The sequence below is a fragment of the Apodemus sylvaticus genome, chromosome 2 (assembly GCF_947179515.1).
Source record: "Apodemus sylvaticus chromosome 2, mApoSyl1.1, whole genome shotgun sequence".
Taxonomy (NCBI): domain Eukaryota; kingdom Metazoa; phylum Chordata; class Mammalia; order Rodentia; family Muridae; genus Apodemus; species Apodemus sylvaticus.
Genome location: NC_067473.1, coordinates 175,481,295 through 175,494,973, shown reverse-complemented (window position 1 = coordinate 175,494,973; position 13,679 = coordinate 175,481,295). Strand labels below are relative to the sequence as shown.

The following is a 13,679-nucleotide window of genomic DNA, read 5'->3' as shown; positions in this document are numbered from 1 at the left end:
GGGGACATGTCCTTGCGGGGGAGTGTCTGTCTTGATTGTTAACTGATGTGAGAAGCCCAAGCCCACTGTGGGCAGTGCCATTCCTAGGCAGGTGATTATACACTGCAGGCAGAGGAGTATAAACCCATGGGCGGCATGGATTTATTTAACTCTACTCTTGACTGTGATGGCCTGCCACCTGGAACTGTAAGCTAACTAACCCTTCTCCCCTTAGTAGTTCACTGTTAGGGTATTTTATCACACCAGCAGAAACACAAGCAGGAACACGCCCCACGTCACCCCTGCTCTGTGGGGCTTTTTTGGCTTCAACTCCTGGCCAGTGACACAGTCCCCTCAGTTTCCTCAAAGCTCACCATCCACAACAGAAACAAACACACACACACACATATCACTGCCAAAATGCCAATGCAACCAATGTCCCACCATCAGGAAGAATCTAGAGTTAGGTTGCATCTTTGTCCCTGGTGTTGGGCACGGGAGACATTCCATCAACTCCACTAACTGAAAGAATAAATGGAGGAGGAATGACTTGCTAGTTCAAAGCCCCATCCTCAAACTAAAAGCTTTCCATGCCCCGGCTCTGAGGAAGCCTCAGTCCTCAGATAATTCTAAGCTCCAAAATACTTTCTGGCTGCCCTCCCGCTCTCCAGCCTCACCTCCACCTCTTCCCCACACACCCTGGAGCGACTCTGAGACACGCTGCTTTGGTACATCTCTGCAACACGGACTCGGTGACTTTCCAGCTAAACGGCCTTCCTTCACATCTGTCCCCAACAAGACATAAGAGTCAACAGCTTTGTGAGTTCTCCGACTCCCTCACAGTGGGTTCGCAGGACGAGGTACGTGGACTTGACACCCGTTCCTTCCCACCCAGCAAGCCAGGCTCTCCGCTTTTAACTTGCATAAGAGGCTTAAGAGATGGGCACCAGCTCACGCACCAGCTGCTCAGTCTCCCTTTACGCATTCACTGTCTCCCTTCTCTCGCAAAAGCCTTCTTCTCAGTCCACACAGCTCAGAACAGGGCAGGACCACAAACAAACCCCAGGCCCAATGCGCCTGGAGAAGACAGGAGAAGAAACAATGGTTTGTTTTTATTGCAGTGAAGGACAACAAACAGCAAGGAGACAGAAATGAGTGCCGCGTGGGGATCAGTCTCCACTGTACTACAGAATGGCCGATGTAGGCCAAGCCCTTGGACTGGTCTAGAGAACAGCTGACCCACGGAGATAGCATCTCTCAGGGAAAGTAGGCTCCACCTACCAAGCAGACAACTTACAAAAGCAGCTTATGAAACAACAAACTTGTTCAGTGCTGGTGACCAAGAGTCCCGATCAAGCTTAAAACTCTTTCTTTTTCTTTTTCTTTTTTTATTGGCATTTCAAATGTTATCCCCTTTCCCTGTTTCCCTTCCAGAACCCCCTCTCCCATACCCCCTCCCCTCCTTCTGTGAGATGCTCCCCCTCCCACCTGCCCACTCCTGCCTCACCGCCCTGGCATTCCCCTACCCTGGGGAATGGAGCCTTCACAGGACCAAGGGCTTCTCCTCCTACAGACGCCAGACTCTTTTTAAATAGCTGTTAAACTACAGGGTTTGGAAGGAGTCCTGTCCTGATCATCAGTTCAGGGTCCTGCCTGCTAAACAGAAGTATTCACAGCCATTTCTTAAGTACTTCAGAAAAAGCACTAACCACCTCCTGCCACGCCCACGCAGGACCCCTGACACCTGAATCTCTGGCAGTTGGATTATCAACAGTGTAATTATGAAGCTCTTCAAGAGATCCTCATAAAAAGTCCGGCTAACGAGTGCTGTCCTAGACCGTCCCCTCAGTACTTCTTTCACTGTCTATGTGGGCTTAAGGTTTCAGTTCTCCCTGAGTTTGGCCACTTTTGTGGTTCAGGTTTTCTCACGGTGGAATGCGAGGCTTGAGTTCAATGAACTCTTTAAAAACAATCAAAACGACATTATTTGGACAAACATCTTTCCATCTTAAAGATTCACCCTTACTTTATGTGTATGCGTAGATATGTGTCTATGTACCATGCACCTGCCTGGTGACCTTGGAGGTCAGAAAACAGTGTCACGTCCCCTGGTACTGCAACCACAGATGGCTGAAAACTGCCACACAGATGCTGGCAGCAGGGCAAGCATCCCGCAAGAGTAACCGGCTCGTGCTCATGACGGCGGAGCCACCTCTCCAGCCTGTTTGTTTAACAGTTTACAATCCTAACAGTTTTCTTAGCTTTTCAGCATTAACTATCTCTACTTATTTAACTTTGGCCAGGGATTGAACCCAGAGCCTTGACGTGACAGACAGGCCCCCACCACTGAGCTGCACCCCCAGGCCTCCAACATCAACATACAAAGATTCTTTTAGACCTGTGACTGGGGAGTGATGGATGAACACGAGAAGGTCTCTTCAGTGACCTACACAGAGAATGTGGCAGGCGCTGTTCCAAGTTGAAGACCCCACTCCCCATTTACCTAGCTAGCTCCTGGGAAGACAAAAATCACATAGGAGATCAGTGAAGTTTATGGACTTTTTAAAAGCCATGTTAACATTTAAAAGGAAGAAGGGGCTCCGCGCAGGGCTTCCCTCCCTCCCATTTGCAGATTTTGCATTCACCTCCATCAGGGCCAGCCACAGAACTAAGCTATTGATTTCCAGGAAGCCCCTTCGCTACCTAAGTCTTCTGACCCAATGGCTTGCTGAGCAGTTTAACACAGAAGGCCTCTCTCTTCTTTATTCTAGAAATGGCAGTATAACCTTCGGCTTGTGTCAGCCAGTTGTTCCTCCAGTTAACATGACTTTCTACATTTAAAAAAAAAATACAATCTTCTTTTCATTTATTCGTTCTTACGAAGTAAACCTAGAAACCCTCAAATATTTTTTCTTTGAGATCAAATAAAGAAATATTCATCCACGCAGAAGAGAAGAGAGCACGGGAAAGTCTCTGGCCCTGCTTTATAATATTACGGCACGTGGCACAGTCTCGTGTCTGTATTTATTTCCAGTCATTTAGTTTATGATGGAGAATAACTTTTGATTACTGATGCTCGCGGTATTACTCACTCCGTCTTGGACTGTTTGAGGACCTGTATTTTTATTACAAAGTCCAATAAAAATAAAGTGAAAAGCCCACAGGTCCCCAAACTGCTTCCTGGCTGGGTTGTACGTCACTCGTTTCCAATCTGGAAGGAATTTCCTTCCCCTGTATGTCTCTGTCGCTTGCTCATAAGCAAATTTATCTCCTAATGCCTCCTTCTTTATTTTAGCCATTAATCTCCCATTGAGAATCCTACCAAATGCTTTCTGCAGATAAAAATATTTAATGTTTACTAGATTTCCCCATTCCACACAACATATATTGCTTAAAGGGGGGAAAAATCAATCTTCTTTCGCCGAATTCAAGTTTGTTAGTTTGACTCCATATGTTTTCCTCGGAAGTAAGAAATCCTATTTCTTTTGCTATGGGTTGAAATATGTCCACACAAGAGATGTCAAAATTGTAACCTTAGACTCCTCAGAATGCGAGCTTATTTAGAAGTGGGCGGTTGAGTTTGTAATCGGTTAAGATGGAACCGCATTGAGGAAGGTGTCCATTGTCTGGCTGGCATCCATGGAAGACGCTTGGGCACACAGAGAGAAGGCGCCATGTGACTGATGGTTCTGGCTGGAGCCGTGCACCCACCAGGCCAGGGAAACCGACTGTGACCTTTTCTTCCTGGAGCTTGTAATTCACATTCAACAAAGGGCATGGGGGGAGGAGTGGGTCTGAACCCTTGGAAACTGTCACTTGTGGGAACGGATGGCAGGCAGGGTAATCATGGCAGGCCTGCATTTGAATATCCTCCCAGATGGAATGGCAAGTTCATTTTCACCCTAGAGAAGGTTTAACTTCCTGGCCTACTTTGAGGAAGTGTAAACAAAATTATACTCTAAAGCCCTGTCCACGTGGCCCCTCTGCTTCTGTGCCTCTCTCACTGTGTCTCCCTCCCCTGAACCGAATCCTAATCAAAAGTTCTTCACCTCTCCCTCCCCTCTCGATCCACCTGTGAAGTCTTACAAAGTTCCAGGATACTCCACTGCCTTGCAGTGCCTCATGACCACCTCGGAAATACAACCTCTGGGTCACGGTTACAGGTTGCTAGCAGGGGCCATGCCATTGTGTAAAACCACTCCATTATAAGGGAACTGTGACCACTGCCAGAAGTAGAGTAACTCAGTGCCCTAAATTACAATTATGTGGAGTAACTATGACCGGATTCTTTCCCCTGCCCACAGAGCTGTTTTAGGCACAGCCTGCCCTGGGGACTGCGCATCAGACACGTGATCTGCACAGAGTCCATCCTTTTCCTCTGAAACCTATAAGGAGGCCCAAGTCCTGCCATGTGGGCTACACTGTGAGCCACTGCAATGCTGTCTGTCTGTCTGTCTGTCTGTCCACACCACTAATAACAGCTCTAAGAAATCTCTCACTCCAAAGAGCAATCCACCTCAGTTCCCTCCTTCAACCCCAAACTGGAAGACTTTTTCATACAGTCTTTAATCTAACACGTCTATATTCTTTTGCTTTCTCCAGTGGTGGAGTCTCATAAATAGCTCTTCTTTTTGTAAGTTAAACGCTTTTACTTATGAAACACATGACCTTGTTTTAAAAAGACATTTAAAAAAAAAAAGCCACACTGTCACACCACGGGGATCAGAACACACCATCTGGATCAGTACTCGGTGAACAAGGAAGACTTGCAGCACATGACAGGGGGCTCCGTGTGGCTTGTGACAGTCTTCTGGTGTCACTTGCTATTTGAATTATATTAAAGCTTCAGGTACTAATTGGATCTTAATCACGGCATGGTTTTGTTTTTTGGTTTTTTGTGGTCCAAGTGAGTCAGTCTCCCAGGACGTTCCTGGTTCTTCTGTGATTTGCTGGCCTCACATCACTCTCCGATTTCCCCACTTCATCTAGCTGTTCCTGCACTACTCTCTTCTTAGTAGGTGGACTTTCATATCAGCTAACCCCTGGCTCCCACTCCTCCCCAGCCCCACTTTTTATTTCCTCTACCTAGCAAAATTCTGGCCGAGTTCTCAACTCATTGCACATTCCTTCAAGGTGCGCTCTCCTCCCATCCCTTTTTTTTTTTTTTTTTTTTTTTTTTTTTTTTTTTGGCGAATGCTTCCCCACACAGATCCGCATCAGCAGTTCAAACCTGATGACTTTCCGATTGCATCTGCGGTGCTTCGCCACTCCACCCTTATTTATCACGCCTGCGTTATTCCTGAAGATAAGGTCTAGAATAACCTGGAGGAGAGCTTGTTAGCTGTTGCCCGGGAGGCGGCCCTACCTTCCCAAAGATAAAGGCAGTTCTACATCTTCGCCTTCTTAAAGCCCGCAGTGTGCAGCTGCTGGGCTAAGCATCCCTTCACGGGAGTACATCAGCCGGCTTCCTGCCTCTGTTTTCTCCAAGCATGGCACTTTCTATCTTGTCATCGGTTAGGGACTTGATGGAAGCGAACACATCTCCCCACCCCTGTTTTTCTTACATTACCTCACCCCAGCTCTTCCTTTACTCCCAGATTTCCACTAATTCAATCGAAGGCCCATGCACATCACCCCCTCCAGAAGTACCCTGAATTCTCATCTCCAAGCCCTGGGCTGGGCCCAACAAAGCCGTGAGTATGAAACCTCGGGCACAGCTGTAAATGATCTGTTCTTTTCACCTGCTTCTTAAAAATTCATTTCCACTTCTCTTCCATGTGCCCAGCTGAGTCCAAGTTGCCCGACAACCTAGAGCTATGTGCTGTTTCGTTTGGATACCTGTCTGAAGAGCATGTGCGGCTGTTATAGCTTCTGGGGTTCAGAAGTATAAGACTCAACAGGCTTGCAAGTGCGGAAATGTGGATTATAACGAACGGTGATTCTCAACCAGATTCCTTTTATAGATCTCTTTTCTAATGAGTTCATATCTAATGTTCTCATCAATCCTCAAAGCTGTGGGATGGATACAGAAACTCACAGCTGAACATCACATACATATATCCCGGATCTACAGACAGCAGCTCCTGAGAAGTAACCTCTGCACAACGTCTGCCACAGCCTAGTAGAAAAATTCAGCTGTGTCCCCTCTCTGACAAACAGGATAGTGTGGGAGTCATGCCGAGACGCGATTGCTTGCGAGGTTATTGTCTTACAGTTTTCAATGTATTCTCATACCTTAATTGTTGGTTAACACAGTAATTTAATTGCACAAGGTCAGGTCATGCAGGTAAAAAAAAACCAAGAGCCCAGATCTTCCTCTGACTGCGCTCCTTCACTGGAATTATTCTCAAAGAATACTAAATAAGATGCACACAGAAATAGGACTTGAGTCAGTTAGGTGACTCTCCGTCTGCTCTCCAAGGTCCTCACGAGATACTGCACACTGCACAAACCAAATACAAGTTATTTTGGACCACAGGCCTGGAGACCGGAGCGTCCAAGAACACAGCATTGGTGAGGACCACTGTGCGGCTTCACGGCCAAGCAGAAAGCACACAGGAGACAGAGACAGCGAACAAAAGTAAGTCAGACACACAGCAGACTGCTCGTGCCTGTGGAGATGGCATTAATCCACACATAAGGGCCGGTGTGAGAACTTCTTAAAGGCCCCGCCTCTTAATACTAGCAGCTAGGAAGTTCAACTTCAGCCCAAATGTGACAGTAGGCACTTAGGTCATAGCAGCGCTGACCATCATGCAAATGCCGTGACTAAGGTATTACTTGACGAACAGCACCACACTAACACAGTTAGTTACATTTCTCCGAAGAACTGTTTCTGCAGTAACCTAAATGGTGCAATTATCAGACTTGTAACAATTTAATTTTAAAGTAATAGGCAACAGTGTTGATGGAGGACTGCTGACATATAATACTGATGGACTTGCTTACCAGTTATTAATAGCCAAAAAATGGCAGGAAATTATTCAGGCTCTGGAAAGTCGGGAGCTGAAGACAAAGACCCTGAGATAACCCAGACATGCAAGTTAACAAAGAGGCTCTTTAAATCGGCTGCTGTAAATATGTTCATATATATATATATATATATATGTATATATATATATGTATGTATATATGTATATATGTGTATGTATACACATACACATACATATACATGAAACACGATTTCAGTGAGGTTAAGGACAAGGGCTCAGTACAAGAGTGAAATGTTGTAATTAAATGACAATCTCAAAATAAACAAAGAAAAAACGAACAAACAAAAATTCCAAACTTCAACTATACTCTGACATAAATTTTACCTGGTTGGTTGAAAAGCAAACCTGAGATACAAAATAAAGGATAAGGCACATGATAACGCCTTAGCAATTCCTAATTTTCTGTTTGGAGAAGAAAAGTACTCAGAACAGTGATAATGATGGTGGTGGTGGTGGTGGTTGAAAATTAACCCACAGGACTTGAGCAGCCTAGGGGACAAAATCAGTCTGTCCGACACTTCCATACTTAGGATCCTTGAAGGAAAGAGACAACGTGGGGCAGATACTACTTAACGAAATAGTTCTGGGGTGGCAAATGTCACAGTGACTAAACACATACACTGCTCTCACAGAGGACCCAAGTTCGGTTATCAGAAAAGCACTCAAAATTTAGACACCAAAGATATCAATCTAAATGACACTTTAAATAACATTCCAAATGACAAGAGAACTTACGAAGGAGGCTAGAAAACACTTTAACTCATAATGAACAAAAGGAAAAAGTTAGGTGTTTGAAAAGACTAATAAAACTGGCAAAACTCCCGCAAGATTCTATCAGAAGAGGAGAAAAATAAAAATTAAAAACCATTCATCAGGATGAAGAATGAGCTGTAACTACAGACCCTACAGACCTACAGACATCAGGCTAGGGCCACGGCATGAACAACTTCACAACCATAACACATTTGTGTGGCAGTAGAGTGCCTGTAAGAAAGCTTGCAGTCTCTCAGTTATTCATTTGGGGGAGCAGCAAATAAAATGTTAGCTACAATGTGGGCTGCAGGATGTTCTAAACTGACCAAGCCGGCTGTTGCTAAGACCAGATCAGTGCTTATGCAGGTGGGAAGCAGGTGAACCGCAGAAAACTGACCGCAGAGGGTCTATGCTGCTTTGAATGTGGACGGACCCACAGGTTCGCACATCTGAGTGTTGGGTCCCGCTGAGGTTCAGTTTAGGACGGAGGAGGTGTGTGACTGGATGTGGGCTTTGAGGCTTCCCAAGCCCTTGTCAGGCCCAGACTTAAGCTCTTCTGCTCTCCCTCTGCCTCCATGGCGGCCGCCACACTCCCAACCAAGGCGGACATGGGACTCCCCCTCTGAAACTATAAGCGATCCCCAGGTACGTGTTTCATTTTATGAATTGCCTTGGTCATGGGATCCTCTCAGAGCACTACAACTAAGAGAGTCACTCAGAATCCACGGGATGACAGCTACATTCTACATCCTGATTGTAGTAGTCAGATGCAGGGGAATGCATACTGCCTAAGCTGCTCACACCCACACCGTATGGACACTTAACGTTCATGTTCCAATGAATGTAAGCTTAACTCAGTAAGGTTGATTTTTTTTATTTTAATCCAAAAAATTAAAGTATTTTTAGTAGGGATTAGTCTGTGCATTATATAGAAATCTAAAACAAAAATATAAATAAAAGCCCTCTAAATTTGACAAATACTTCAATTCATTTGTATGTAACAGCAGGATAAACACCGATTGTGAAGCGGGCTAGATGCTGTAAATGCTAAATCTCACAAAGACTATGCCTTCATGTGAGCTGGTACTTCTTAAGAAACAGCCGCATCTGCAAAACCAGAGGCCGAACACGGACTGCAGGCATACATGAGCTTTGCGACCTTAAGAAAGTTAGTGAGTTCCAAGTTTCTCCATCAACACTGGGGCTGATGAGAAGATAAAGGGGTATTAAAGCTATCCAATGAGACAGAACTCAATGCCAGAGCCCTTGTCCAGCAGGTGCAGTTTGAAATCCCAGGAGCACACGCATACAAACAGAAAACTTAGCGTGACCTCGATGGACCAGAAAGAAGGGTCCGGGGAAACTGGAAACAGACCTACTGTGCAGTCAAGCTCCTGGGTATTCAGCCAAAGAAATCAAAGTCAGCACAGACAGAGAAACCAGCAGGGTCATGCTTACTCAAAGACTGGAGCCAGACTGGATGAAAAAAAAAAAACACGGAAAGCAGTGTATATGCGCATGCGCGCAACGGGAGGCTATTCAGACACATGCTTCCTCTCCTACAAGGAGTTACATGCTTCTCCTATGAAATCAGAAGAGAAACTATTAATGTGGGGAGGGGAAGGGCAGAGGAAGAGACCGCAATTCCCGCCTATAGAATACACACAAGGCGGAGGGAAGGCCCCTGTGAGGGGGAGAGAGGGAGCAGACAGTGGGAGGGCGGGAGGAGGCCGAGGTGAAGGGAGCCCACTGGTGTCTGCAGCTTCCCACAAAGCCCATTATTTTCTACACTAGCTAAAATAACAACTTAGGAAGAATAAACTGAAAATGACTCTGGTGATGCACCCCACAGCTACAGGCTCAACGGGCCAGTTAAATGGTGACGCAGAGCCACATAAACACTGCAGAGGGCCAGCAGGACAGAAAGCAAGGGCAGCGGGTGGCTTCCAGCCAGTTTTCCCTGGGGCAGAGTGGACAGAGGCAGCCTAACACCACCTTCGCTCTGGGAGCAGCTCGCGCAGAGGGTCCACGGCTGACCTTTGAGAACTCCCATACTTTCTTCTTGGCTGCATGACAGTTGGGGTAAGAGACCCCTCAAGGCAGCTCAGCCATGTCCCCAATAGCTGCCTTGGCCTTGTGTGCACACTGACACAGCAGCACCCTCAGGGGGTGCCCCAAAGCGGCTGCAGTTCCCGGTACACGGTCTCAATGTTTAGTTTGTTGTCTCTTCCTTGGCTAAGAACACAAAAAGGGACCACATGTCTAGCTAACACACTGAGGGCCCTGACACAGTCATCCTGGGTTACAATGAGACTTCTACTGTAGACCACCGAACTCCAGCACCCCAGTGAGCCACTGTGCAAAGTACTCTATTCCTACTCAGTCCCAGAGTTTTAGGGATCTGGTTTTAAGGGACACAGCGGCACCCTACAAGTAAGTACAGCGCCCGGCAGCAGGGGCCAGGCCGCGGCATCCTCGGTGCCCAGGCTGGCACTCAGTAGCGTGCCAGGGGACCATCCACTAGGCCCAACAGAGCGTTCAAAAGGCACACAAGAGTCGAAACAATTTAGAAGAGAGTATGGACATCTACAGCATGACCACAGTGGATGGCCTGAACCAGGGAAGCTGGGCATCTTCACCCCACTGTTAGGGCCCCTAGTAGGGCACCTCAAAATCAGCTCTCACTCTCGGCGCAGAGAGGTTGAATCAAGCGGGGCAGAAGGAAGCCGTGCTGGGCACTGGACCCGCTGTGCTGAAGCCAAGCGTGCTGAGGAGGGTGATTCCCACAGACGCCTTCTAGGCAGGGGCCAACGCGCACAAGGCCGCAAAGGGCGCTGACTGCAGGGGTGAAGGGGAAAGAGACAGCAGGTGACACACCCTGAGAGTGGGGAAGTTGCATTCCATCTGGAGGAGAACGAGCTACATGGTTGGGAAGAAAGGCGGTCACAATCAAATCAGCACTGAAAAGACCATTTAACAGCTCAAGGAGAGTAGAGACAGAGAACTGAGCTGAAGTAACCCACTAGGAGGGCTTGCCCTGGACAGCAGCAGCAGCACCATGGACAGAGAGACTCCATGGAGCAGGCAACAAGGGAGACTGAGGAAGAGGTGAGGAAGAGGACAGCAGAGCTCCAACCTGAGTGGCGGAGCTCCAACCTGCGCGGATGCATCTGCTCTGTGCAAAGCAGCAAGCCACCCTCTCTCTGAAAGTAAGAAAAACGCCACACTAATTCTTACTTATATGAGCAGGAACAAAAGCAGGGGGCACTTCAGAAAGCACAGAGACAGATCTCAGAAAAATTCGATGCTAAACTCAGGGAGAAACCCTCTCCAGCCCACAAGGGCAGCGAAGGAAGCCTCAATTAGCACAAAAGGCAATTGGCTAACAAGAGCGCCATCTACTGTTACATAGGGATGGTGCAGCTACACCATCAAATGCTACAAACCAACAAACCACAAAAGGTGGACAGAGGCCCAAAGTGTCTGACCACTTCCGGGGTATGCATTCACAAACCTTCTCAGCGCCCTGGAAAGATCGGCTGCAGTAGCACTTTCAATAACATCCAAATGCTTCCCTTTCCTTGTTTCTCCTTAATCCGTCAGCCCAGTGGGACGCTTACCTGCCATCATGGCTACCAGGCTGGCTTTGTAGACATTGGTGAGAGAGCCGAGTTCGCCGGTCGCTAAGATGGTTTTGAGATGAGCCTCCCCGCAGGCCTTTCGAAACTGAGTGATCTCATCGTAGAGGGCTGCGGAGGAAAACCAAAGCGGTGGTTACAAAGCAGGTGAGTGGTACCAGGGTGCAGGACCAGGTACCAGGACTCTATAGAGCCAGGAGAATCCATTTCGGACTTAGGAAACATAAGGCATTTGTCACTTACTAAACATCACCCCAATTTAACATCGCCTAGAGCAGTCTGCTACTGTTCACATCCTGCTGCGAACAACGCCTGGTTTGCCTCCGTCAAACTGTTCCTAAGCCCTGGGCCTGGGGTCAAGAGTCATAAAGCCTCTTAAATAAAATTTAAAAATGCGTGCAAGTTCTAAATAATTTCTACTTTTTCCATGTGATTATGACCTGAGGGAGAAAATAAAAGCAAATTCATCTGCCACACATATAGCATAGTTACTATACCACAAGGAAAAGAAGTCCCGTGGTTCCTGTTGATAGCAGAGGTAGCAGGTCCTCCTGTTAGCATAGAAAGCGGGCACTCGTGGGAGATGGCAATGCCCAGGAAGAGCACGCTGCCAGCTCCTGAGGAGCGCACGTGAGCACATGTCTACGAGGAAGGGATGGGCCTGGCCAGGTGACACTGCATGTATGAGGAAAGTTCATGGTAGGTGTGCACAGAGGTGACTGTCAGTCCCTAACCCTCAATCACTTCTAGAGCTCCAACGAGTACCGGCCAGCAGCCTGGTGGGTAGCCTAGACGGAGACAGGTAGACATAGCAGCCAAAGACGTGTGTGAAGGAAACCAAAGCAAGGAAAAACCAACGAGAAAGCAAAGCACAAACAAAATACACACAAAATATAAAAACATGTGTACCAAAGAATAAAAATATTAGTAAAGAGGCAAAAACGTTAGTAAAGAAAACCAACGTGCTTCAGAAGCTGCTTAGGAGTCATCTGTCAATGACAGCACGAGCTTTAGCCTCTCCCCCCTAGCCTACTGTCCATCTGGTTTCCAAAACCCAGGAAACGGAAAATCTACCACGACCAAGGTGCCTTGTGCGCATGTCTTAGGGGAAGCTGTTTTAGACACAGACTGAAGCAGTTAACACGGGACATCTGGTAAGAATGAAGGTCTGTCACCACCAGATTGTCCCCACAGAAGGTCTGAGGTGACGGTGATGGCACTGTCTACCTCCCTCCCCTGCCCACCTCACCTGACTTGTGGGAAAGCCATTTGACCTAAGTGCCCACCGTGACACTGGAGTGTCTTACATCAACCCCTTACCACACAGTTAACATTTTACATCCTTTCCACTCGGGAAGGTGATTCTAGGGTGGAAGGTCCTTTCTGGAAACTGAATCTGAAGAGTACATTGTTCTTCAAGGGAAATCAACAGGATGACTTGTGGTCTAAAAACCCAAGAATGTTAACCTAGTTAACCTGTGACTGGAAATTCTGTGTTAAGCAACAGTGGGCTTCCTGCTCCACAGTCTGACAGAGGTGAGCTGAAGCCTGCAGATGTATCACTTCCTGTCGGACTCAGGCAACATGGCGTCCAGTCTCATCCTATTCTTAGAGTATACTATGTACCTTATAGTTATTATGAAGATTAAACAGTGTGTGTGTGTGTGTGTGTGTGTGTGTGTGTGTGTGTGGTATGAAGTTTAAATATTTAGCATTTTGGTGAAATAAGTTTCCATCTTGTAATGTCTGATAAAAATCAAATCCAATTTCACAGCCTAACCCATTCCCCTTGAAGAGACAAGAAATTCTGCTGTATGGATAAAAACATCTTTAAATATATTCAACTATAGCTTTTGTTACAGTGAACTTTGATCTAAATAACATATTCTTAAACTACTGATTATGATCATATTTATAAAAAAAAAACCACTACAATTCTTTTAACAATCATTGGATTTATTTACCTGGAGTAAACGAACCAGAAAAACTAGATGTGGTTATGACCACCAACTGAAGGGTGCAGGAGAGCCCTGCTGTTAAGGTTGCAGTCCACCATGTATGGAGAGCTCTCTGAGCCCGGTGCAAAGTAGAGAACTCTTGCTCAGCAGGACTTCCCTTCCTCAGCTTGGCTTTGGCTGAAGAGTGTCTCTGAGTAGATGCCTGAGCCCATGGAGAGTGACCACTGGACAATGACCCCATGCACAGCTCTCTGCAAGCACTGCACCCAAGTCCTGCTCTAGCCTCTACCCACATGATAATGAGGTGCTGTGTTCTGGCCAGTCAGCCCTTTCCACCAGCACCCCTAGAAGCCTTTATA

At 46.9% G+C, this 13,679-nt stretch overlaps 1 protein-coding gene across 2 annotated transcripts in view; it reads right to left on the bottom strand.

Moving 5' to 3' along the window:
* The window catches only part of Dera (deoxyribose-phosphate aldolase), a 78,089-nt gene that overhangs the window by 25,629 nt on the left and 38,781 nt on the right, over positions 1-13,679 (bottom strand). For both annotated transcript variants that reach the window (XM_052175171.1, XM_052175172.1), the window contains one exon: positions 11,345-11,473. In XM_052175171.1, coding sequence (XP_052031131.1) covers positions 11,345-11,473 — 129 coding nt within the window. The remainder of the gene's footprint in view (positions 1-11,344; positions 11,474-13,679) is intronic.